This window comes from Haemorhous mexicanus, chromosome 22, assembly GCF_027477595.1.
Source record: "Haemorhous mexicanus isolate bHaeMex1 chromosome 22, bHaeMex1.pri, whole genome shotgun sequence".
Classification (NCBI taxonomy): domain Eukaryota; kingdom Metazoa; phylum Chordata; class Aves; order Passeriformes; family Fringillidae; genus Haemorhous; species Haemorhous mexicanus.
In genome coordinates this window covers 4,173,552-4,200,787 of record NC_082362.1, presented here as the reverse complement: position 1 = coordinate 4,200,787, position 27,236 = coordinate 4,173,552, and the positions used below count along the sequence as shown (strand labels likewise).

The 27,236-nt window shown below is 44.9% G+C and overlaps 1 protein-coding gene across 3 annotated transcripts in view; it reads left to right on the top strand.

Annotated features, from left to right (window-relative positions):
• LOC132337404 (protein spinster homolog 3-like) overlaps positions 1-27,236 on the top strand; it is a 59,120-nt gene that overhangs the window by 18,751 nt on the left and 13,133 nt on the right. For 2 of the 3 annotated variants that reach the window (XR_009489172.1, XM_059865972.1), the window contains exon 10: positions 1,762-1,860. Coding sequence is in view for 2 of the 3 variants with exons in the window: in XM_059865972.1 (XP_059721955.1) it covers positions 1,762-1,860 (99 nt within the window). In the remaining variant the exon portion in view is untranslated. Of the gene's footprint in view, positions 1-1,761; positions 1,861-4,452; positions 6,202-27,236 lie in introns of those variants that run through there. The other variant, XM_059865971.1, reaches the window with a different exon arrangement.

Here is a 27,236-nt window from a genome sequence, read left to right as displayed (position 1 = left end):
CTGAGAGGAAAAAAAAAAAAAAAAAAAGTGGGTAGACTGCACACCCTCAGTCTAGGCCATAGTGTGCTTTGGCCTCAGTGAGGAGGAGCTGTTGGATTGTTCCTTCATCCCACGGGTGACAAGGATTTCAGAACAGCCAATCTCACATAACTCTGCTCCTCCACTGTCTGGGGACTAGATGCAGTGTCGTGGCAACATGACATCACAGTGGTTTTCTGTAACTCTGGAGAGATCTCCAAAGCATCCCTGGTTTAATATTTACTATTATTAAAGCACTCTAGGTAAATATTCCTAATGAGAAAGAAATCTTCTATCCACGCTTAAAAATGTCTGCTTTGGAGGAACAGGACTGGAGCAGGTTATGCATTAGCTGCACATGTGCACAGGAAGGAAGGAGGTTGTCTGTTCTCCTCCAGCTGCTCAGAGCTCTCTTGCTGGGTGCAGAAATGCTGGTTTAAGAGTGATTTGTGTATCCAAGGTTGAGGCCAAGTGCCTAAGAGGAGCACTGCCAGTGTTCTCTGGTTCTCTACTGAAACTGGTTGCAGTATGTAGTAAGCAGGACCAAAACTCTAAATTACATGTGAGAGCAGGGTCTTTTTTAGTTTTAAACCAAATTTATCATGCATGTTGATGTTTCCTTGATAGAGCCACAGTATAGATCATACACCTTGAGTCTGTCCCTTGGTAAAACACCAATCATTCTATTAATTAGTGTGTGAGACATACTTAGTGACATTTAGGTGAGTTTCAAGAAGACTCCCCCAAAGTGTGGAATAGAGGACTGAGAAAACATTAAGCATTTTGTTTCTGATACAATCAAGTCTGGTTGGAAAACAGAGGTATGAAGGTTTGAAATTGCTTCTGAAGCATTCTGACTGTGAATGCTTTTTGCATAAATGTATTATTGAAAAGCTTCTTCAGGCAGAGTTGATCTTCAGTAGCACAGGCAAGAAGCTCTTATTATCCCCAAATTACTATATTTCATTTGACAAAATAGTTCTCATCTACATGATGCTTTGTTATGTTCTGGAAGTGCACCACATCTTCCTCTCCAACTTGTTATTTAAACTGTGTGCACTGAAAAACAAATCAGTGAGAGGTGTTCTTACTACATACAGTATTTTGTGTCTCAGATGATTCCCAGTTACAGGCAATACCATCAAAACAGCACCAGCCACTTTCTGGTCTGGCAGGTTGCGTGCTCACCTTCAGTCTTCAAGGGGTCTGCAAGGCCTCAGCTGGCATGTTTTCCAGCTCCTCCATGTTCCAGGTACCCCACTTTCCCTCAGCAGTCTAGACCTGGCCTGCTGACACAGGTCATAAGATATTTTTCTGAGAGACTGTCAGTGCTGAATCCTTATTAGCAAGTCATTGTGACTGCAAGGGATACTGCCTGGAGGCTTCTGTTGGTTGCATGGCTGAATGGATCTGTACAAGCTGCTCTGAGATGTGTTATGGACACATGTAAGTCACAGTTTAGCTACTTTATAGTTATTTACTCCTGTGTCTTCCTATCTTGAATGTTTTTTTTCCTCAGCAAAACATGCAGTGTATCCTTTTGCTCAGAATAACTTTTCTGTCTCCATCATTGTAAACAGTGTTCGAACATGAAATTTGTCTTACAAAGTTGTAAACGGTTTTTGAATATGAAATACATCAGTGTTGCACTGTCAATGTCTCTGGGATATTCTGGAAGCAGCTGGGCACTCCTGAAGTTCCCTGTGTTGATGTTCCCTCTCTGTGGGCTGTGCTTTGTTTCAGTACGTGGTGGCACCAAGGAGACAATCCACAGCCATTGCCCTGCAGATTTTGGTGAGCCATTTGCTGGGAGATGCAGGCAGCCCATACCTCATCGGAGCTGTAAGTGAATTCTCTCCTCTCTGAGCTTTCCTTAGGGTAAAACTTCTAGAAACTGATAGACACTCACAGAATCATAGGCACTACCTGGTCCAAAACCAGAAATTACTCAAATTGCTGGCCCTGAGTCTAGGACCAGAGACATTTTTCTAAATGTTTTTATTTGCATGAAGCACTTGGTCCTGTGACACTGCTTGTAGGTGTGAGTAGCTCTATGCAGGGTGTAGAAATTTACAGACTCATATATTTTTAGAGGAATACATTTTTGCAGAGACAGTGTCATAAGCACTTTCTGCTAAGTTTATGAAGAGTTTCATGAAAATTAATTCAGTGTGTTAAAACCCAAGACTTAGTTCAAAACTTGAAGTTTGAAATCTTGCAGTTGGTCAATGGAGTCTTGAAAATCAGAATAAAAGTGGTGCAATGGCTGTCTTTAGATACTACTTGAGATTTTAAGCTCTGGTCTCAAATCACCTTAACCCTGAATTCCCACATTCCTTGAGACCTGATTTCTCTGCCCTTCCTACATTTACTTGATCTTAGGTACTTCTGTGCAAATCAGCCTCATACTGCTTTCTCTGTGCAGTTCATTAATTTTAGTTCCAGTGGACTCTGTCAGTCTCATTTCCTTCCTCCATTTATTTTAAGACACAGTAGCTAACAAAGCATCCATTTTGAGTTTTCTGCTTTACTTGACATGGGAGATTGAGACTTTGTTGGTGATTTAAAGTTTAGTTTTTATGAAAGTTTATTTAAAGAAGTTCACCCCCTGTTAACAGTGTCAGGGTTAGACAGGGCCAGCAATGCCCAGGTGAGCTATGCCTGCACAGCTGCTGGCCAAGCCACACAGGAGGTCCCCCTTGTCCTCAGCTGGGTGAAACCAACTGTATCATCTGTCAGGCAGAGAAGAGAGCCTCTCTGCCTGAAGGATTACCCCTGCTGACTTCCCTTTTGGAAAATGAAGAAACCACTTTGCTCCTTAGGAAATTCCTGCTCTCACACATATCTGACTGTACATGTGTGAGAACACAGCAAGCAGCATCCCTGTGGAAATGGCTGAGATGGGATGCCAAAATGGGAGGCACCCCAAAAGCTGAAATTTGTCTTGTTCATTCTCCCTTTGACCAGTCTATTGATTTAAGCTTTCTACCTGAAAGATTAAAGTGTTTGTGCCTCTTGCCCTCTGTCTTTTGCCCTCTTTGGGCAGAACTGAGACTTTGTGCTGCATCCTGCCTGTCACTGTGTGCAGGACCTGCAGAAGTCACCTTAAAGAGCAGCCCTTGAGAGAGTGAAGACAAAAAAAGCTTATCCAGATGAGATTAATCACAGGTAACCTTGCAACTTCACTTAGAACAGAGGCATTAAACCCAGGAATAAAACTGCTGTGTGTCCAAGGGGTTCCTGTGTATGGAGCACCCACATTGTCCTCTGGAATGTTCTGTGAACCCATACAGCAACACTTCCCATGACTGCTGATGGTTAAACACCAAATCTTCTACTTTCATGTCCTGATAGTGTTTCCTAACCTGCTTCAGCCAAACTTTTAGCTTGAAATCTGACTGAAGAATCAGGGTATTTTCTTTTTCAAAGCCTGTTTTTCTTCCCTCTGCACCCCAGAGATTTTTTCTCTAAGCATTTTAAAATTAAATGTATTAGGTTTGTATCATGGCCATTATGCTTGCTGTAATCCCTAGGTACCCATTTAGAGTTGATCATCCTCTTATCTTCCTTAACTGTCATAAATAATCACAGAAACCCAGCAAAGGTTGAAGAGTCTTGTATTTATGCATTTCAAGTCACACGGTGTATTCTAACTTCAAGAACAAATGTGGGAATAAAAATGACTGCCTTCACTATTTATCTTTTTGTTTATGCTAAGAAGAGATTTGAAGTTCCTGGGTTAAGTGTTGAATCTTACTGAGTTTCTGGAAATCAGATTTTCCTTCTGTCTACAAAAATAAAATTCATATGTATCATTCATAGCCTTTACAACCTCATTCTCCTCCCAGTGCAGAAAGCACCTGCCTGGTATTTTCTTCCTCCCACTTACTCACAGTGTCACTCCATAACTCCTCAAATGCCTTTTGGCTCAAAAGCAGACCCCACTCTTGTCTTAGGTCCATTCCCATATTTTCCCTGTCCTATGAGTGCTGTTCTTATGCCTGTATTGCTGCTCTACCCCCTGTTTCTATACACTGGATGCCAACAAGGGAGGCAGAAAGTTACTGAATAGGATCAAGAAATGCCAAAGGTCACTGCCCAATGCCCATCCTGGCTGGCAATCTCAAGGAGGCCTAGGAAATGGTAAAACATATTTCCTGCACTTGTGACTGGAGGCACTAAAGGTGTAAAACAACATGAGATTTCTTGACCCTTTGGAATCACAGAATCACAGAATAAGGATGGATAAGGATAAGCTGGAGAGCAGTGCAGTAAAACTGTGCTGGGAGCTGGGGTTGACAAACTTTGGGAGCAGACTCTCATCCCTGTCTGCCTCTTTTATTCTTTTCAAGGCCCACAGTGTAAAGAGTCTGTTTAAAGCAGGAGAGGATGGAGGTGTTATTCCAGATTAATGCAGCCTTGTTCCCTCCCCAGATCTCCAATGCCATCCAGGCCAGGAACGTGCCCTCGTTGCAGTGGAGTTTCAGGAGCATGCAGTACAGCTTTGTCACCTGTGCCTTTGTGGGGGTCTTTGGAGGAGGATTTTTCCTCCTGACATCTTTCTACGTCGAGGAAGATCGGAAAGAAGCACAGAGGCTCTGAGGTGTCTGTGTGTCTTTGTAACTTTGAAACCTGGCTGTGGTGACCTGTTTGACACCAGCCATGGGATGGTCTCTGTAACATTAAACCATGGTAATGTCTGCCTCATGGTAATGCCACGTCAGTCTCTATAAAAAAGATAAGGACAAAATCTCAGCCAAGTCTCAGATTAAACAAACCTTTCACACTGAGCAAAACAACCACAGAGCTCACAATCAAATTGCTGTTAGTGCAAAATGCTGCAGTACATGGAAATAACATCCTTTACTGTTGTACACACCTACAGACTTCATGGAACATGAGGTTCTTTTTCTAGTCTGATCTTTCTCACCCCTGTAGAACCAGTCTCTCTGTAGCACTTCTCCCTCTTCCCTAAAAGAAATCATGTTCAAAGTATAAAAGATTTAGAAAAAAACTTTTGAGTTGGACAGATCCCTGTCCTCAAGCACCTGGATTCTTACAGCCCCCTTCTGCTCGGACTTGGTTTTCCAGGTACCAGCAATGAACTGTCCCTCAAAGGAAGATGAACTCTGGGGAGAGATTTGCACAGAAGAAAAGAATGTCCTCCCTTTTTTCTTTCCTTTTTTTTGCTTAATGAGATACAGCTGGGGAAAAGGCCAAATCACAATTCCTCCATATGGCACAAAATCCTGCATACTGAATTTTTCGATGCTTTTGACTGCGAGTCAAAAATTGCTCATGCATTGGCATATGGCAACTCTCCTCCCCCATCCATAACCAGGCCCTTGTCCTCTGTGGGCTGGGGAGCTCCAGAGGGTGTTTTACAGAGCTGTCACCAGCATGACTGCTGACCTCAACAAGGCAGGAGGTCTTGAGGCACAGCATCTCCTGGAGATTATGGAGGCCTGTGAGTTCTCAGCAGGATGGGATTTGCCTGTAGAATTTGGAACATGTAGGTAGTAAAAGGAGTGTTGTCCAAAATGACCAAGAGAAGGAAAAACGATCAAAGTCATGTCAGATTCAAGACTGGAGGGTTATGATAATTTTATATGTAACATCTTAATGCTTCTTCTTAATACTTGGAGGCTCTTCATTGTATCTTCAGGCCTTGGGTAAGTATCTCCTATCATGAGTGAGCAGTAGGACCTGTAAAACCACTTAACTATAACTGTCCATTTGAACTCTTATCTCCAAAGTGAAGGGGATTCTGGATGTGCTATCTGTTGTCACAATATCATGCCAGGTACCAAACAGGACATGACCACTGTGGCCAATTTCCATTGTTTGTTCTGGCTTAGCTCCCAGTAGCACCTTAAAGCCTAAGCAAGATATTGGCAAGTGAATTGCAAAATGTTGTAAATTTTGCATGATTCTCCCAGTAAATCATAAGCACAATATTCCTGTAATGACTGTGAATGTCTAATGTCACTGTAAATAGCAAAATTCAGCTACTGCAGGTTTGTGTTCTTTCCTCTGTCGACCTAATATTTAAAAAATCTGTTCTGAAATCTGACTTAAACCTAGGTAGTGAAATGTGACCATTGTGGGAAATAGTAGAGAAGCTTTGTGATACTCAGTGAGAGTGTAATAATTGTCTTTAAAATAAAAGTTTGTATTCTGAAAGATTGAGCAACTTTTTCTGGTTGTAAAAACTAGCCAAGGCCATTATAGCACTGACCTTTTGGAAACCCCTGTGCTGCCAGAGAGCCCATATCCAAGAAGGGATTTTTGCTATTGGATATGAATGCTTGCAAAGGTCCTAAGTGCTTCAGCCATGGCAGGATTTCAGCAGCTCCATGTGCTTCTCTATTGGTGCATTCAGGATTTGCCCTGCAAACAGTTGAGCAATTTATCACTTTTGTTATGTCAGCATTAAATTCCTCTTTAAAAAATTCATCAGGAGCTGCATCTGGCACACTGTGCAGGCACGTATCTGACATATGAGCAAGAGATGCCAAATGCTGTTCTGTAAATGGTACAAGCAGTCCATGGCAAACTCCTCCCTCCTCCTACTCCATCTCCTCTGTGAAAGTCAGTGCCTAGAAATGAGCAGGATCACACTGACTAGTCATCCCATCTTTTCAAATGCCTTTCTCTTTTCATTTCAATTTATGGGCAAAGGATGTGTATTTTTGGGGGGGTTTCTGCACTTTGCAGGACTAACAGCTGGATAATCTGAACTGTGCCTGGGCCTCCCTGGAGCTGCCCTGTCCTGTCTCACTGAGAGCTGCTGGCAGAGGCCATGGAGAGATGCAGCCCCTGCATGGAACAGCCCAGGGAGCTCTGCCTCCATGGCAGGGAAGCTGCTTCCATCAGCTGCTTGGTCCTTTCTCTTAAAGATGGAACTTCCTCACTGGGATTTGTATGAAGAGTAGAATTTCTTAACATTTTCTGCATATCTTGATTTTTCTTCTTAGTGGGTGTCACCAAATTCTGCATGGAGGGGTTCCCTTGGTGCTGGAGGGGGCTGTGCTGCACTGGAGCTATTTCAGACATTACAGTCTTTTCATGCCACCAACACCCTGTGTTAGGGGAAGTCACAGAGCCCTGGCACAGGGCCAGTGGAGGAACTGGGATTTTCAGACCTCAACTGAAATACCAGTTGTTTTCTATGGTTCTAATTAAGTACAAGTAAGAGGAAAATGGAGGGCTTTAAATAAATTTACTAAATCAGCTGCTCTGTCTACATTGGAAAGATCTGCTGCTGGTTGTTGAGATTGTTTGTTTTGCAGCATTCCTGCTGCAGGGAATCTGTCCCTTGCAGCAACTGAGTGATGATCAAACAAGTTGTCAAAATGTATATTTTTTGTAATTGTTTGTATATTCTCCTCCTACCCTTAATATTTATTCTTTGCTCTTTCCAGTCAAGATAGTGAGTAAGAGGCACTTTGAAACAGCTCCAAAAGGTGGGATTTTATAAGTCCATTCAGGTAATCCTTGTGATCTTTTCCTCCCCTTCCCTCATTCCCAAAGCAGGGGCAAGTGACCTTTATTGCTGTTTGTGTGGATAATTTTTAAACAAGTTTTAGAGCTCTGCTTTGCATAAAAATTGCCTGCAGAGCTGAGATTATTTCTAGGTTCTGCCAAATGCCTGTAAAGGCATCCAGTGGACAAGACATGTCTAAATCACAATACCAGGTTGTGCAAGCACTTCTCCAGAGGGTTCACTTCTTCCACTAGTGATGTGGTGTGACATTGCTGTCAGCAGAAATTGAATTGCCAGAGATGTTTAATGTGAGTTTTTCTCTCCTTCCCAAACCAGCAGCCCTGTGCTCTGCTCTGGGAAGGGATTTCACAGTTCCTCAGGAACTCCCTGTGCCACAGCTGAAGGTGCAGATGGCAGAGCTTGGCCTCCCAGGCAACAGCTTTGGAGATCCTGTCTGGGTTGCTCTCTCCTAAGAACATCTTGTGGTTTATTTCTCTTTGCCCTCATTACTTCTGCAGCTGAAATGTCATCTGCAAACTGTTTTGTAGAACAGCTATGAACTTTATAATGCTGCTGATGTAACCCTGGATGTCAAAAGTGGGGGAAAGGCTCAGGGGATGGTTCTGATGGTGCTGAGCCTGGGTCAGTTATGATTACTCAGAGTTGTACCAACCCTGATGGCTGGGTTTTTTTACTAACTCATTCCTAACTTCCACTGAAAAATTCAGCACCTGCACAGCTGCCCTGGGTCAGTACTCCAGCAATGAAAATTGGTGTTTCCCCCATACTCTATTTCAGAATGAATGGCTGAATTCTGTCTTGTTCCTCTCCCCTTGCAGCCCTGCACTGCCCAGTGACTGGAGCTCCCCTGGTGCCTTTACCATTAGGTCCATGTGTCCTCCTGGCTCAGAATCTGTAGAACTCCTGTATGGAAAGCAAGCTAAAAGAGATAGACACTCTCCACCTGAGGACAGCATTACAGGAGAGCAGAAAGGCCCAATCATCCATATTTATGCTGTAGCTGATTTTAGTTTTTCTTAGCAGTAGATCCATCACCTCTGCTCTTTCTTTCCCTTCCCCCCAGTACAATGCACATGCAGTGTCTGTTGAAATTAATTCTAAAATAACTGAGAAAGCTAAAAGTCCTCCATTGTCCCCAAACTTTCATGGAAAAAGTTCTCCTGAGAGATCCTTCTGCTGGTTTGCAAACACTGTTCATTCTTCAGGCCTCCTTTGAGCACTGGGTTCTCCCACTCTGCCTGTGAGGGTGCCTGGGACTGGGAAGCAGTCACCTCATCCCTTGGAACAGACAAAAAACCCACGAAAGAACAGTGTCTGTGGGGCCCTGCCAAGTCAGGCTGGCTGTCAAGGAGTTGGAACTGGCTGTATTCCATTACAAGAGAGCCAGTGGATTCATCTCAGTGCTATAATTACCCTCTTTGTAATCCAATAAAGCCTTGGAAAGGTTCTTAGAAAGCTTTTGGCTTACAAGGAAAACAAAGGTTAATATGAGGAGGCTCTTGATCCTGATGCTGTGTAGCTGATCAAAATTGTGTGAGTCTCACTTTGTGTAATTTCATGTTTTCTAACAGATTTTTTATTAATATGTAAATTGCCTACATACCCTGCAAGGGTCAAATGGCTGTAATTGGAGAGATTCCTGTACATGCTGTCACATCCCAGTGCAGGAAGGTGCTTTGTAAATGCCTTGTTGGAAGTGCCCAGGTTGGGAATGTGTCTGTATCCCAGCAGGCCTGAAACAAACCCAGTCTCCCTAAAACCAGGAATCTGTGCAGTGAGCAAACCCAACCTGCCCAGGACTCAGCTCCCACTGTGGCACCAAGGTCTGACTTGATCTGCTCAAAAACTCTGGTGAGTCTTTTCCTACAGTTAATATTTCTTTATATTAGTGGGAAAAATTCTTTTCAATTAAATTCAGAGGTAAATTTATGCATTCATGTTTGCAGGTATAATTTGCTTTTCAGTATCAAATGTGTTGGGCAGTAGGCTTGAAAGTGATGTAAAAGGATGGAGGGAATAATTTTTGAAAGTGCTGACTTCAAGCTACCTGCTTAATTCTACCAGCATGTACCCTAGGAAGGGGCCTGACATTTTTCTTTTTTCATTCCTGTTTTCCCAAGAGCCCTGCATCCCTCAGTTCCTAAGGAAGGTGGGTTAAGTCACTGTGTGATCAACACTGAAGAAGATCAGGCCATTTGCTTAAAGATTTAATTACTGGTTTAGGAGCCTAATCTTAGTCACATGCATTTGAAATCTTGGCTGTAGGCATTTTCTTTAGGAAAAGAAAGGAAAATACCCTGCTTGTGTTGCAACAGGAAAATATCTGTTGCTTCTTGAGGCAAACCTGCCTTAAACCCAAGCTGAGCTTCCTACTTCTTCCCCCATTTTATTTCCTGATGTGACAAACATCTGCCCTCCAGTGATGCTGAGGAGGGGCAAGAAAAAAAATCCAAATGCAGCCTCCTGCTCCTCCTCCTCCTCCTCCTCCTCCTCCTCCTCCTCCTCCTCACCTCTGGACTTTATTTCTAATGGCCCTGGAAAGCCAGTGTTCAAACTCATTTGTTCAGAGGGGCTGTGACACCTGAGCTGCAGCAAGGAGCTGTGCATGTCAGACATGCCCATGCTGAAGGCAGTGGAGGCTGCCAGAGGGACAGTCTGAGCTGCTTTGCTGCCAGCCAGGCTTTGCTCCACCCTGTTCTCCTCGAGCCAAAGGCTGAGCCCAGGGGTGAGGAGGGATAATGTTATTCTCTATCTTCAGGCTTCTTCCCAGAGGGAGCTGCCTCTCTCTTGTGGTGTCAGCTGGGGACAGGACAAGGTGCTGGACAGGAGCACCCTGGGCCATCAGCCTGCTGGGAGGATGGGCCTTTGCTGCTGCTCTCCCTTCTCTCTTGGAGCCCTGGCTGTGGGAAAGGTGTCACAGCAGGCAGGGAGTGCTGAGAGCCCCAGGGGACAGTCACCTGTCCCTGCAGAGGGGCACAAGGAGCACTCACAGGGATGTGAGCCAGGGCAGAGGGGGCTGGCAGGTGTGCCCAGCACAGCCAGGTGGGAGGAGGGAGCAGCTGGAAGTGCAGGAAGGGGTGAGCAGCAATAGGAACAAATGGGAGGAATGTCCTTGTGCACTGACATCCAGCATCCAGTTCAGCAACAATCTTATTGGGATTTCAAAGAAATGTCCAAATAAATTTGTTCCCTTTAAGGGATTTGTTTTAATTCTTTATTAAAATAGGAGTTATATGTGATTTCCCCCTCAGCCCACTGTTTTAATAGGATTACCTTTAGCATCAACCCCATGGACTCTTTCATTTTTCATCCCAGACCTTCTATGTGCAGCTGTCTCAGCAGATCCAATCAGGTGCATTTCATTGCTCAACAGCACAGAGGAAATGAATTTTTCTGGTCAGGGGAAAGCACAGTGAATAGCTGGATTCCCCTCCCCAAATACCATCTGCAATCAGTTTTGTGTTGCAAATGCAGTCAATGTTTTCCTGGGTCAGAGGTGCCTGATTATTCATAGCACTTTCATTTCCAGCAGCAGAGTCATCCCATCCCTGCCAATCATCTTTCTGGTTTGTGTTGGGTTTATTCTACACTGCTCTGGGGTTTGCAAGTCTAGCTGCTCTCCAAACTCCTCCTGTTCTTTGTTGCTTTTCCTGGGCTAGTGCCAGCAGTTCTCAGCTTCTGAAGAGACCAACAGGAGGACTTTGGCACCAGTATTGCAGTTTTCTCCCATCTTTTGAAATTGTGTCTCTTGAAAGAAGAATGAAATGGGAGGGGAGGAAGAGTACAATACTCAATTCCCTTGTAAGTCCCAACTGAGCAGTATTTTACTGAGAGGGAACAGTGTCATCTGTAGGGTTGTTTCTAATGGTATAAAGCCCAGAGAAGTGTCTTGGTCAGGTAGAGCTGGGATTTGAACCTGACTGAACTCTCAGGCTGTTTGTTCCCTGCTCAGTGCCTCCCTCTGAGGAGTGTCCAGAGCTCCCACTGTGGCAGCAGCCACAGACAGGCTCAGAGTGTCCCTGGGGCTTGTCCCTGGCAGTGGTGCCCTTGGATTTCCAGCACTTTTCCTAACACAGATTAGAGGAGCAATGGAGTTTTAGTGCCAGTCAGCAAACTGCCCCTGCCTGGCAGGGAGGGAACTCATGGAACTGTGATCCAGCCTTCCATCCTCATGTATTTTTAAGGTGCTCCACACAGATCTGTTTAGAAAGGTTTTAAGAGAGTTCCAGTGTAGATGCTGATATTTAAAATGCTAATTAAAAATATTCCCAATGGTATTCACTGGTAGTGTTTCCAGAACAGTGAGATTTCAATTCTCTTGCTATTCCTGTTAGAACTAGAGGAGTGTCCTGCAATGAGTTGAGATGAACTGCCTGAGCCATGACTATTTTGTGGCATTTAAGGGCTGACTTTTCTCCAGATTTCTTTGGTTTCACTTTTTCATCTTCTCAAGACTGTTCTGAAAGGCCTTGAGGAAACAGCCACCAGTGCAAGGATGTGTCAGTGAGGGGCTCCACACAGTGCCATCTCCAAAGTCAGCCCTTCATGGACACCAAAGTAAAGATTTCAAATACTCAATTCTTGAAGCCTAAAGCAGCAGAAAACAGGTGAGTGTTCTCAGGAGAGCCCCCTGCTCTGCAGGTTTGATTGGCAGGAATTTAAAATGCTTTGAGTGCTGTAACCTGAAAGTAGGAAATGGCACTGGAGGTTGGGATTGTAACAAGAAGAAAGCTGAAGATGGGAAAATCAAAGGAGTGGAATTTGGATTAGAGGGATCCATAGACAGAAGAAAGGGGGCTGCCCCATGTCTGAGTAAAAGATGTGCTCTAGGGAGCTGGGCAGCTGTTGGCTTTCACACAGGGTGCCAGGACAAAGGTGTGATGGCCTCTGTCCCTGGAGCATGGGATCTCTGGGGCTGCAGGACATGGAGGTGTCACCCATTTTTCTTGACTAGATCCTGTGTCATGAGGGATGTGGACAGGAACTCTCTCCAGAATGGCAAGTAAATGTAAACTTTAGAAAAATCAATTGTCTGTAGCCAAGAGGAATGCTGCTTTCAGCCTTCCCTTGGAAGGCTTTAGTGCCAGCTGAAGTATTTCCAGAATCAGTAGGTTTTACTGGAGCAGAAGTGTCCAGAAGTGGTGGAAGATGCTCAGGAACCATCTGACAGAGGAGGAAGGAGTGCAAAGGTGGAAGGAGGTGAACATAGGCTAAACCTGAGTGTCTGAAGGTAATGAGATGTAAAACAATTCAGGTTAATGAAGCTTTTAATGAAATACATTTATGCTAAACTCTACCTGGAATCCTGCACTGCCTCTTCCTTAGATCAAAGCATTTTGTATTCCTCTGATGCTTACAGGTAACAATGAGGAAAATAACTGCTGCCCAAACACTGCTTTCCTTCACACCTTGTGATAACCATGGGCTGCCTTTGGTTGTAACAACTGATGTCTGTGACACTGCTTTTTGCAGTGAGGTAGGAGGTTTGGAGACAATTTAGGTCTGTTTATAAAATCAGGATGCTGTTCAATGTCTGTTTATGGTTGCATTATAATTTTATGGGTACAGAAAACATTGCAGTCTGATGTTTAACATGAACACACACAAAACACAGTCCTGAGGAGATGCTGGGACTCCAGCTTGGCTTGAGCCAGTGGAACAGCTGTAAAATACATCTGTACCTCTGTACCCACAGGGCACCTTCCTGTGGCCCAGCAGTGCTGTGGTCATTGCATGTGAACATTTCCAAGGGTTTTTGGTGGGCAAGAAAAAAAAAATCCTTGTCATGAATGAAAGTTACTTTAAAGCTCCTCAGGGAAGAGTTTTAATCTAAAATTAGGCAGTAGCTTTAAACCCTCTGCAGTTTCTTTCATTTTTTCCTGAACTAACTCCAGCTGGTCCCTGATTGAGGCAAGACACTACTTTTTCTCTGATCTGATAAAACTACTCCTTCATCTCCCCTGATTGAAGATACTGCAAAATTTCAGTGAAAACAGGATTTTTTGTTAATATCTGGGAAAACTGCTGATACACAGCAATGATGTACAGTTTGAGACTAATTTTGAGTTATATTGTCATGGTCTGGTTGAACAAGGTGCAAGATCTCACTTTAAATGACTCTGACACATAAAAGAAGAATATGGATTTAACCACTGGAAAATTCATTGAACAATCCCCAGGAGCTACCTAAAGACATCCTGAGTGTTCCAGAATATTTTGTCACTTCAGAGGAAGGGAAGACCAGCATTCCTACAGGATGGAGGCACTGTGCAGAGGAGTTGGGAAAATCTGATCCCATTAACTGGGGGGAGGTAGGTGGAACTGACTCTTGACTGCTGTTTCCAAACAGTTGGAGCTGGAGCAAAGCAAACTCTTAATTCTTGGTGGTGCTCAGATGGGCCATCTGTCCTTCTGTGACAGCAGCAGGGACACAGGGAGCCCAGAGAAGGGTCTATTGGCCCAGCACAGACCCTGCTCCTAAAAAGTTTCATCTGGTGAAAATCAGATTTAGTATTTCGTAGAGCAGCTTCAGTGGCAACAAGCCCATTTTCTGAATTACAGGATAAAACACAGTGAAGGACATGTGTTGATTAATTTTAGAAATACATTTAATGATCTGAAGGAGAAAGTGAATTACCTAAGTGGAAACAGGAATGAAGAGCCTTTTCCACAGGTGCTGGAGTGTGTCTGAGTCTGTCAGGAGAAAACAACCCTTGGGTCTGCTGGGAGCTGGCCAAGCCCAGTGCCACTCAGCACCCTGCTTTAAAAAAATGAAGCAGGGGGATATATTTGCCTTGTGCCATTTCAAGCCTTTTAACCACCTGCTCTGTGGTTAAAAGGCTTGAAATGGCACAAGGCAAATATATCTACCTGCTTTTAAAGACACTGACCTGGTTGTAAGGGAGGGAAAGAGCTGCACACTCCAGCAATCCCAGGGCAGGGATATTTTAACACCTGTGTTAGACTGTCTGGGGCTCTCCAGGGTCAGAATTCCTCACCTGGGTGACAAAGGCCTGGTTTAACTCCTGGCTTCCCCTGCTGGGGTGGCAGCTCTGGATTCTCTGTGTCACTGAGAAGCTCCAATGAGGGACTCACTGTGTTTATTACAGAGCATTTAGTACAGGACCTGCTCCTTGAAATGGTTTCTCAGTGCTGCCAGACAGCAAAGTCCTCCCACTGGCACACGTGGAGGTTGGAATATGAGTTCCTAAGGGACAGAACTAAATGCTGCCTCTGAGGACACAAGTCTTACTATCCCATAAGAAATTATGATGTCAGTGCTGAACTGGGAAACCTAAAAATGTAGAACCCAAGTAAGTGTTGGGGTGGCAGAGCAGGATTGTGTGTGTGTGTATTGGATCTGTGGTTTGCAGTCCATCCTTTGTGAGACTTACTCAAGAAATGTATATTGGACCAATTTCTTGGCTGATGCCAGGCTGTTTCCTATAATCTTTTTTTCCTTGAATGGCTTGTCAGCTTATAGCTTTAAATTATCTTAGTTAAATGTATCAGGAGCATTAGTAATCAGCCTTGTGGATTTCCCCTAAATTTATTCTTTGTCTGATACTCATCCCTCCTAATGTTGTCATACAAATCCCACGTGTTAGCCTAAATATTTCCACATATACCTTTCAAGCCCTTCTCGTTCTCCTTCCTAACCAATCCCTCCAGTCCTTTAATTACATTTACAGTTTGCATATTTAGTTTGTGCTCTATGGAACTGTTGGAGCATTCAGTGGCAATCTTCCTAGGACTGCAGCTCTCCTAACAGCCTGTCAGCTTCCCATCTGCTCGGGAGCCTTCCTGTCACATGTAAATCACTGTCAATAGACTGTTTCTGGGAATTAAGATATTGCCTGAAATCCCTGTTTGGCTGCCAGGCCCATTTTCTGTAACATGTGTAAGTTGTGCTGTAAGTGAGAGCACTGCACGTGCTGCAGCCTTTGTTTAGCTCCATTTTCTCCCCAAACTAGCTGTTGAATAATTGCAGGGCTGGCTGGGGTGCTTTGGGAATCTCTTCTCCTGCAGGTAATTTTTTTTTTTCTATGTGGTTTACCACAGACTTGCTCTGAGCATGATTTTCTGCAATGAAACACACACAGATCAAAATGCTTTACTTTCTGAATGACAGCAAGGTCCTGGAAGTGTGGGCAAGGCATGAACTGGGTAACATAAAAAGAAAAGAGGACTTTTCCCAGTCCCATAAGCCCTGGGTCCCCTGTGCACGTGGACAAGGAGCTGGGATGTGCTTTCCATTGTGGAGCACCATGAGGGGGCTGGTGCATGTGCTGGGCTCTGCTGACTGCACTGAGAGTCAGCCCTGTCAGTTCTGTTACATCTGACTAAGTGATCACTGAGGCTCTTCTTTCTCTAAGGAATAATAACAGATAACTGGAGATTACACAGCATTCTGCTTCAGACTGAAACCACCCTTGAAACAGCTTTTCCCAATAATTCCCCATGCACTGGCTGATGGATGCTGCTCTGTGTGTGCTGTCACAGAACAGCAGGAGGGAAGATGCTGCTGGCTGGGGAAATGTGCTAGAACCCAACATTCCTGGACTTTTTCTAAGCTGCCAAGTTTATTGTGTTTTTCTTGCTTAGTGGAGATGGACAATGTTCCCTGTTCAAATCACTGCACTTGCCTAGAGTTTGTAAAGAGGTCTGACACTGCTTTAGTAGAAAGAGCTTCAGCTGTGGAGTCTCCTATGGCTTATGTGAGGCAGATCCTCTCCAGACAGAATTACCAGGAGTGAGTTTTCAGTTTTGGTGCTGCATGGACAGCCTATGTGAATATTCCAGCATTGCTCAGGCTATTGAAGGGAAAGATGGTTCTGAGTCCAACGGGAGCCCAGAGCACTGTGGGGCTCTGACTCTGCAGCTTTAATCAGCTAGCTGGGTACAACACCCCAAACTTCTCCTAAAATTTATGTCAGGTAATTGCTGAAAAGTGAATTGTAACCACTGGATAGATTAGAACAGAAGACTGAAAGCTGCTGCTGTTCTCAGGCAGTGGATACAGGCAGCAGGGCTGATGGAAAGCTGTCCCAATAGATTCCAGACTGTCCCTGCACCCATGCTCACCTCATTTGCGTTCCCTGCAGTGAATGCCATCAGGGTGAACAAAAAGATTCCCTCTGGCATTCATGTAGCTTTTGCAACTTCAAAGTCTCTAATCATGCTGCTGAGGAGGGTCGCTCACCCTGAATCCCCCACGGAGGACGCTGACTCGTTTCTGTTTCTGTGCAGATCCAGGTGCCTGAGGCAGATGCGAGCAGGACCATTCCCCAGCCATGTTTTTAATTACTTTGCCCTGGATCCAGCTTAATTCTGAGTCTTATCATAGTGCCCCAAATTAAATGTTGAAGGTGTGACAACTCCCCGCTGGTCACATTCACATCAGTTTCACAAACAGGGCACAGCAGGAGCTGATGGCTCCTGAAACGAGCTGGGTGTCGTTCCCCCATGGCAGGCTGAGCTGGCACCTCCATCCGGGCTGAGGTGAAGGGCTGGTGCCCAGCTGGCTGAGTTCCTGGAGCTGCCAGGGCTGCTCCTCCGGGCCCAGCTCTCTGAGCTCCAGGAACAGCACCAGCCCCTGCCCGCTGGGCCAGGACAGCGCCCTGCGGTGTGGTCTGTGCTCAGATCCAGCACTTGCTGAAAGCTCCCTGCTGGCACAAACCTGTGCCCGGGGAAGGGAGCTGGAAGGTCCCCAGTGATCCCCAGCACACAGAAGGAAACCCATGGCTCTGTGTGGGTGAAGTTCTTGGGCAGCAGAGCAATTGCACCATCCAGTTTATAGGAGTGACCCCAGCACCCGGCAGGGAAGGGCATCGACCCAGGCTGGTGCCTCAGGAGACCACTAGTGAATTTCAACCTGAAAAAATCAGGTGGTTTTTTTGCAGACTTCCTCTAAGATTAGACCAAAGACAAAATAAAAATTGAATCTGCATTCCAGACTTTGGTTAAAAAGGAAAGAGACTGTTCCATATCACACACGAGCTTTTGTTGGCAAACAGAGAAATGAGAATTGGATTAATGTCAATTTAATTTTGATGCAGTTGTATGATCTCCCTGAAAGATTGCAGGGCAGTCTTTCTTTAATGGACTCATCCTCTCTGCAGCAGCTTGTCTTCACACAGTGAGTGGTGCTGCACAGGAGTGAGGCAACTGCACTGCTTTGTTAATTAAAGGGTTTGTTCATCAGGGGGATGAGATCACAGGAAAGAACTGATTTCTGAGCTCTCATGAAATACCAGTTGCTGCTGACTGCCAAAATCCTGGACGCTGCTGCATGAGGTTGTTTCAGAAGCAATCCAAACAATTCCAGTGTCTGACATCAGCTATAAATGTTATTTCCTGGACAACTTCTTAATAATTAAAGGAAATTAATTAGATTTCAAGAATCTTCACTGTTATTGAAAAGCTCTGCTTGGGAAGGGAGGGGCTCATTGTACAGCACATCTCAGCACATCATTCTTGTGGATTTGTCTGTTGGATTTAATAAAAACTTTTTTCTATAGTTTTTTGATTTAACTTTCTGAGATTAGCTTATGGGGGAAAGCTGCTCTCAGCCCCTGCACAAAGTGAATCTGGGTTCACATCCCTTACCCATGGACATTTGAGACCTCAAGGAGAATTAACAACCTGGAGTTGCTGGTAATTTTTCAAGCTAACACTGATTATTGACTTCAGTGTCACAGAAGACTCAGCTGAACTAACACTTCTAATGCATGACAGGTATTTTTTTTTTAATCTTTGACTTCCAGAGCACTGGGGCATCTGGAGAGTCCTGAGCTTCACTCCCATTGCTGTTACACTGCTGCCTCCCTCAGAGTCTGTGGCTGTGATCCTGGGGGGTTTGGATCAGTGATGGTCAGGACAATTCTGCAGCTGTCTGAGGGACTGGGGCTGTACCCAGTGCTTGTGCTCATTGCTCCCTCACTTCAGAGGGAACAGGATCAGATCTGAATGGAGCAGAGTGCCCAGCAGGAAGCAAGCTGAAAGCTGGAGAGGTACCAGGTGCTCTGGAGAGCTGCTGACTCCCTAAGGAACAGCAGCTCGTGGCACGGGAGCAACAGCTGTCCTCCTCCAGAGCACCAAGTGTTTATGTCTTCACACTCACTTAAAGAACAAAGTTAGGTGGAAATACTCCTGTTTCCTTCTGAAACATGCTTATCTGAGCCTGTCTCTGCTCTCCTCTCTGTGGGAGAGGCTGTGCTCCAGGGCTGCACCACAGTGATGGGAATTCCATTGAATCACACTGATGTGGTGAGTGCTGGACACCTCTGTCACACACCTGGCTGTGCAAACAGGGGAAAGCTGGGGCCTGGTACAAGTTCAGTGCACCCTCATCTCCCATGTCATACAGTATCTGCCTCAAGTGTTTAACTACTGAGAACAAACTGAGTGCTTCATTCATCATTAAGCATGCTGGAGGGGTTAGGGAGTGTTTTGGCAATGGAATGGTTTCTGTCACATACAGGATACAGTGCTAGACCCAGCCTGGATTGCTGGGCAAAGGCACTTTGGGAGCTAATGCTGCTGTTGTTATGGAAGAGAGAAGCAGCTAACTTGAGAGCATAAATCCTTCTGGTACCTGGCAGTGATCAACCCTGGCAGTGGCTGGCCTGCTAAGTAGCAGCTGCCATAGAGTCCAGAGGGTGAGAAGGTCATGGAAAATGCAGAGGAGTCATTGTTCCTGGCCAGGCCTGCACCCCACACTGTCCTGCTTCTGCCTGCCCTGCTCAGTGTGGAAGCAGCATGGATCAGAGACATCTGATGCCCTTTGCTGGTGTCAGATGTATTGGGTCAAATGCCATGCTGAATGTGAGGCTGTTTGCCTCAGCCTTGGCCAGCAGTGGGTCCACCATGGAGCCAGCTGGAGTTGGCTCCCTCAGACACAGCAACTCTCTGGCAGCTTCTCACAGCAGCCATCCTGCACCCCTGCTACCAAAACCTTGCTACACAAACCCAATATGTTAAGTTGGGCAAAAAGAAACTTTTCCCTGTTTCTAAAAAGGAAATATGTGTTGGTGTTGAATCCTGGATGGTAAGTGGATTGAAAAATATTGTTTTAAATTATTTCATTTTACCACTTTTCTGGTGATTTATAATTTTTCAGCCCCAACAATCTGGCGAGGTTCTGCTCTCCCTGTCACAGCAAAGGGTCACAGACAAAATGTGTCAGACAAGCTTTTCATGCTAATGGCAGCCCTCCGTCTCACTTCCCAGCAAAGTGCTCTCTGTGCACAGTTTTAATTTAAATCCATGAAAAAGCCTTTCTCTCCTGAGGAATGTCAAGGCCCTCTCTGCCTCTGATTCTCTATCTTTGTCCTCATCCTTGACTCTCTGGTAGCACAGGTGCATCACTTTCCTTTTTGCTGTAGAGTTTCTATGACTTTGACCTATGAATGACAAGGGCAATGGAAACTTGATCTTCCATTGAAAAACACATCCCATAGCTCATCATTTTTCCACTTCAGACAGTAAAGTGTATTTCCTATACCTGTGGCCCCATCTGCCTGTGTGGTAGAACATCTTTGTGCTTTATAAGATTTCTTCAGTTTCTATTTTTTCCAATTTCATCATTTCGATTGATTCATTTGGTTAAGATTTGTAGCCTTGGCAAGTCCTGCTTGAAAAGTAGGTTTTGGTGACAATGGAGAAAGCAGTTTAGAAATCTGAGCTCTGGACTCATTTTGGCACTGATTTCTCTGAGTGAGTGACAGTCAAATTGACTGTCTGCCTTTGCTTCCCCCAGGCTTCCCAGATGGGGGCTGGATGGGGGATGCATTGGGAGGCAGATCTGCAGCACTGGGAACAGCATGGAAGCTTGAAGGTGTCTCAGCTGTGGAGGGTGTTGCTTGTTGCCTCTGCCTCTTGCACTCTGTGGTTCCCAGTTCTCCTCAGAGGGAGACACAGAAGGCTCCTGCTGGGATTCTTCTGAAGGGAAAGATTTTTCTCCCTTTTTCTTCTATTATTATAAGAATCTTCTTCTATTCTCCTTTTCTGACTATCAAGAAGCATTTCCAACTGCTTCTTGATAGTCAGAGAGTGAAGGCAAAGCAGGTATTTCTGAAGGCTGGTGTGACTGTGATGCTGAGGAGCTGCTCCTCGGGCACAGGGGGGGTGGCAGTGCAGGGCTGGCTGCTGGTGGGCAGCAGCAGCAGCAGGAGATGTGGAGGTGTCCAGCGAGGGCTGGAGGGGCTGCCTGAGCAGTTGCTGACAGCCATTGCATTCTGTGCATTTCACAGTCTCCCAATGGCTTCTCACACTCTCTCCTCTGCCCTAAAGGTGCATTTTCCCCTACAGTTTATGGGGAGAGTGCTCCTGGAGCAGCTGGGAGTGGTGCTGAGGGGAAAGCTGTGGGCTGTGCCTCAGCCCTGCACAGAGGAGTGACCACGGAGCTCAGGGAGGAGCAGGGACTCAGTGACATGGTCCCATCATCTGGGTCAGGTACAGCAGCACAACAAAGGGATGGCTCTGCTGTTTTGTCACTGTCCATTTCTTGGACAGAACCACCAAACCCTTGGTGTTTTCTCTCCTTGCCAAGGGAATTTGGGCTTTCACTCATTACTAAAGGGTTTGCATCAGCACCCGAGGGAAGAAAACCCAGTGGCCTGTGATAGAAGAGCTTTAGTTTAATCTCTGCTGCAGTGATCAGACAGAGCTCTTTGGGTTCTTCTTTGCCACTTACCAGCTCAATTATATCCAGATAAAGACTGTGCTGGGAAGACAGTTGTGGAAAATCCTGGACAGTAAAGCACAGTGGGGTGCATTCAAATACAGGGAGCTTTAGCCATTCTTTGTCATTCCTCTTAAATTCAAGCTTCTTAGTCCTGTTGTGCTGACAAGAAGTTTTAAAACAGACCAAACCAGAAATTGCAAGGGTATCCTTATATATTGAGTGTTCAAAGTCCTAGATAACTTAAAAAATGTTATCAGACATGAATTCAAAGGATGTGTCCACGCTGCATTGTGCCTTAATCCCAGAGCACTGGGACTGCCACAGGAAACACCGTGGCTGTGCTCAGCACTACATGCCTGACCAGCTATGCTGGCCTTTAAAGCAGTTTGCAAATAATTTTAACTCAAAAGGATAAAGGACAGCACTTTTAAAATACCAAAGTGTTTTGCCCTAAGATTGCCAGTTGAGAAACTGACTTTTACTTAAGAATTATAAAGTTTGAAGTGGGGAAAAAAATTAAAATTATATAATTCTTGCATAATACAAAGCTAAAGTAAAATACTTCATTTGGGCTGGAAAGCTCTTCAGTCAAAAGCTGCAGGCTCTTTCTGTGCACTTGGGGATAAATGAAAAACTTCATTTATCCCCAAGCAAATCTGTCTCTACACCTCCCCACTCGGAAAATTTGTCTATCCCACCCCCCAGTTTCTCATATGTATGGACAATTTCACTACTGGACTAAAAGAGAAATCTCTATCTGCTCATCTCTGGGTCTGTAGAACCTGAAGAAGTTGATCAGTTTTCACATCCTGCTGATAGATGGAACTGATCCCATTGCCAGGGCAGAGCTGGGAAAAGTTCTGTGGATGATTTGCCAAGTCCCCTCTCTGCCTGGTCCCATGTTCATTTTGAGAAGAACTATCAAGTCAGTGATGCTTTAAAACTGTGGCAGCCAAACAGCCCCACTTTGCTCTTGCCCTTTGGTTTTTTCTGGCCCTGTGTAGAGAGGCAGAGCTGGAAGGTTCCCTTTCATCTGCTGTTGCCCAGTCTGAGGATTCTATCACCCTTCTGAACACTGCTGCCTTATGGGAGCTTCAGTGATGGAATTTTTCAGAGCTTGTTATTTGCAAAGATCTCGGCAGCACTGTGGTTTTTCACCTTAAGGTGATTTTATTCATCATCCTTGTCCTGGATTGTTGCCATGGTTTGGGTGGACTTGCTTTTCTCCTGTAATTTCTGCACTTATTTGGAGGAGGAAGTGTTGCCAAAGGAGTCAGGCTAACCCTGATTTGAACCCTGAAACATTTATTTCACAGGTTGCTGTGTTTGGAAAGTGCTGTCGTGCTGAATTACAACAAAGCTGTTGCAGTTCGAGGAAATGTAAGCTGAGTGCTCAGCCCAGATCCCAGAGTCCCTGGGGCCTTGTCTAGACTGGCTGAAGGGACAGTGGCTGTGCTGTGCCACCCAAGAGCACGAGCAGAGGCAGAGCAGACTTGTGCAGAAATGCACTTTCCTTTTCCTGTGCTAACATCAGCAGCCCAGCTGCCACCCCAACATCTCTGTCTGGACAAGATAATGGCCACAGCTTCGTGTGCCAGAGGCACTGGGGGAACCTGGATAGGCTGGTGTGTCCAACTGTTCCCTCAGCTCTGAAAGGAGAATTTGAGTGTTCTGAGTGTAGGCAAAAACCCTTGGTAAACTTGACAGAAGCAGGGAAACTCCACCAGTGAGAGGAGAAGTGGGGGCTTAGGCTTGTCTTTAACTGATTGCCTCAAGCTCTGATCAGCCTCTGATCAGTCAGAAATACAGAAGGTCCCTCCTTGCCCTGATGACAATGCTAAGGAGTTGTCTAGACTACCCTAAAAGATGTATTTAAAGCCCATTAGCTAAAATGCCTTAATTACCATATTAAAGAGGTGAGGCAGGCAGGATGATGTTTCCTGAGAAGGCCGCAGTGATCCTGGCTCTGGGCAATCTCCAGGCTCTGCTTCTGTGTCTAGGGGCCAACAGTTGAAGCAGCCAAGCATCTGGGCTTCACCCACATCCTGGAGAAATCAAATGACACAGGATCAGCTGCAGAGTGCAGCTCTCACTTCAGAGCATCAGTTAATAACATAAATAGCTTTTTCACTGTGTACTGTTGCAGGCTGTTAGGTCAACTGGCATTTTATAGCCCTAATGGCTTGTGAGTTTGCTTAATATGTCAGAATTGGTGGAACAGACTGTGTTTAAAATTCAAATAATCCATTTTCCTATGAAATCTGTGTGAGATTTGAGCAGTGGCCAAATTAATGCATGGCACATTTGAATACTGACTAATTAGACTTAACAAATGAGTAAGAATTGAGCACTGGTGAGAACTAAACCTATTAAAGAGACAGAAAATAGTTTTATTAAAAAAAACCAAACAGGAGAAAAAAGCCCTGACACTTGATGTTAGTGTTTTCCATGCATAGAGATTTAAAAATGTTGATTAAAACAATGACCTCTGGGATAAACCTTGGCTGTGATATGCAGAGCAGCAAGGTAAAGTCTGAGTGAGAAAACAACAGGATTAAAGTCCTGACTGATACAGCACAAAGCTCAGGTCCATCATTGCTGAAGGATTTATTTTCCAGACAGTAGCAAGAGGAATGAAGTAATTGCTTTAAGGACAGAGAGATTGTACTATTGATGTTTTAGAGTGGCCCCATCCATCCTTCTAGGGCATAGTGAATATTGGATTCCAAGCTAGACCTGGCTGTTTTAAACATCTGAAAGATGTGGTCCAAGGAGTTCCTCTTGGGTTTTCTCAGTGATTTTTGCAGTGCTTAAATGGTCATCTGATAGGAAACACCTTGGGATCCAGGATAAAGTCCTGCAAGGAGAGCCCAATGGAAAAAGACTTCAATAAAGCCTCATTTTAATTTTAATTAATTCTGTCATTAATAATTTTAGAGCTTCTGTCAGAATATGCCTTATACCCTGGACAGGATGTGTCTGAGGCTGATTCACTCAAGGTTTCTTGGCAGCAGTTCTGCAAGAGGGGTTCCTTCTTTGGAACTGAGCTGCTCCAAACTGTGAACAGGAAATTCTTTATCTAGATATCCTCATTTTGTACCAGTGCCTTGACTTGCAAAGCCCACAAACAGCAAAGTTCTTCCCTTTCAGCTGCTTCTTCTCTGCCATGATGAGCAATCCCAAACACTTGGGAATACCTGCATTGTGTGTGGAGCTGCAATTGGAGGTGATATTTTCATGCAGCAGAAATTAACTCCCATTGTTCTTGTTTTTAAGTTAGTCCTTGCTGTCTCCCAAGAGTTTCAGAGCATTAAGTTGTGTCATTAATCTGACAGGCTAAATGTTGTGACACAGAAGCACTTCAGATTTTACTGACAGCATTACTGTATTGGGAACCACATGTGAAGAGGTTTTGTCTTTCTTGTGATGAGGAAGTTCTATCACTTCCAACAAAGCATCAGAATGGGGTGAGAGTAAAACACCTGTGCTGTCACAGGGACATGTCTTTGACTCAGGCTTTCTGGTTTTGTTTGCTTACTGCTGCTTTACATTTTGGCACCCCTGGAGGATCCAATTGGCAGGGGCAAGGCAGGAGACTATTGAGTGGATCACATTTAAAGCAAAACAGTCTCAGAAGAGACACAGGGGACTCCTGCCAGAGGCTCTCTGGGATGTCCCTAGGTGTAAATCTGCAATGTTCATGGTCCTCACTGCTCCTGTGAGGTGCAGCCCCATATGGGCAACAGTGTTTGCACCTCCCAGCTTGTTCCAGGCTGGCAGGGAACAGGCTCCACCTGAGTTTTCAGTACTCATAAACATTTAGCATCTCATCCTCATGACACTGCAGGACTATGACCCACACATGATATTTCTGTGTGTATTCTAGAATAAGTAGTATTCACAGTAGCAAAAACTTACAAAGAACCGCACAAAAATGTTTTGGTAAAGAATTTTTCACTTAGAATGTTGTAATTTTCTGTGTGTGTACAATATTAGTTGCAAGTGCATTTATATTTCTATCCATGTATATAGTGTGTTAAAGCCTATTTGTTGTACACCCACAGGACTAGGGTAAAATTTGCATAAAATATACAATTCTTCATATTAAATAGGAAAATGAGTGAAAGACATGCACACCTACCTGGAGCCATTCCTGTTTAGTTTTCACTCTGTTTTTTTTTTTTCTTCCTGTTACAGGGAACTTACTCAGGCTACACCTGGGACTATTTAATTTCCCACTCTGTTCAGTTGCACTGTAAATCTGAGCTATTTCCTTGGAGTTGTTGTTCCATGGTAATGTACCTCCTGCTGCACAATGGCTAATAGACCCTGGATAAAATCCTCTCAGGGGTTTCAGAAATTAGCCTCAGAGCTCAGAAGAGGACTCAGCTGGGCAGCTGGTGCTGAGCTTGTGTTGAAATCTCCCCTAAAACCCAACTTGAGCCAGTGCTGATGAACACAAGGCACCTTTTTCATTCATGTAATGCAGGTTGTGGCTCTGGGTTCAGATGTTTAGGGACAAAGGTGCAAAGAAATAAAATACCCTTTGAACTGGTCCAAATGGGGTGGGAGGGTGAAACAGCTCAAAACACTTGGCATCAGCATCCTTGGAAGTCCCAGGTACCATGGATTCCATGGTAGCAGGATTTCCTAAGCTGAAGGGAAATTCTTCTGCTCTCCATGCCCAGGTATCGAATCAGGACAGCCTCTGTGGCAGGGAGAAATGATGAGGAGGAATCCATTTACATCAGAAGGCTAATTAATTAATTTATTACACTATATTATTCGATACTATATTGCACTATGTTACATTACATCTGAACTGAATCTGCCAAGCACTCAACCCTGCACAGAATCTGGTGACTGTCAGCCCTCAGTCCCAACACACACACACACACCTGGCCCTGACTGCCAAGGAACCACAACACCATCACTGTGGGTAAACAATCTCCTCGTTGCATTCTGCTTAGGCACAAACACAGGCACTGCAAAGAAGATAAGAATTGTCCTTCCCTTCTCTGAGGTTCAGAGAATGTGAATCCCAGAAATATTCTTGGGAAGAATTGTGCCTTGCTTTTCTCTGTGAAGAGAAACGGGGTGACACCCAGGTGCTGCTCAGCAATGACCAAGTGACCCCAGGCTGGCCAGTTTGGGGCACAGGGTGCCTTTCACCTCCAGTGGGTCCTGCAGGCTGAATGCACCATTTCTGTCTACTCCAGTCCTAAAGCTGTAGTGGAGGTCAGTAACAGTCCTCTGCTGCTAGCACAGGGCTGATTCAAAGCCTGGAAATGCAGGTTTGTACCCTGGGCTCAAAGGTGTCTGGGGGACACCAGGGAGTTGGGCTGTGGGGTCAGCACAGTCCTGGAAGCTGAGCCAAGGTGGCAGGCTGGGTGGGTGCTTCTACCCTAACTTTGATGTAGCCAGAAGCAATAACAGCAGAGAGGAATTGATTTGGAAATAAAGTCAGTACAGATTCATCTTCATGCTTTAAAGCATGGTAACCAATTGGCAGGGCTCTAGAATTTAGTTACAATTACAAAAAGAGTTTAGATCATACCTGCAGAGAAATCAAGGCCAGAGATTCTTCCCTTTATTTATTTAGCAGGAGAGATGAACAAAGGGAGGAGGCATGACAGTCTAGAAGAGACATTCAGGTATTGCTGGGGCAGCAAGTGCCAGCTGTGCTGTGAAGGGCTATGACCTGACTCTTTCTGTGTTCTCAGGGACACATGGCTTGTTGTCAGATTTGGGCCTGCCCTGGAGGGGTGTGTGATGTGAGTACTGTGCATCCAGCAGGGAATGGATCTGGCAGCTGGGCCAAATGTCAGTGAGTGGCCCTTGGAGTGGTGACATTCCTACCCATCCCTCACTAGAATCAGGTATCAGAAAAGAAATAAAATAACTGATGTTACCTTTAACCCAAACAAATCATTTTAGTTGCTTCAAAGCAGTGTCTTGAGAAAAAATAAAAAGTAGCATAAAACTGGACACATGTCAAAATCTCATTTGGTCTCAGATAGAAGT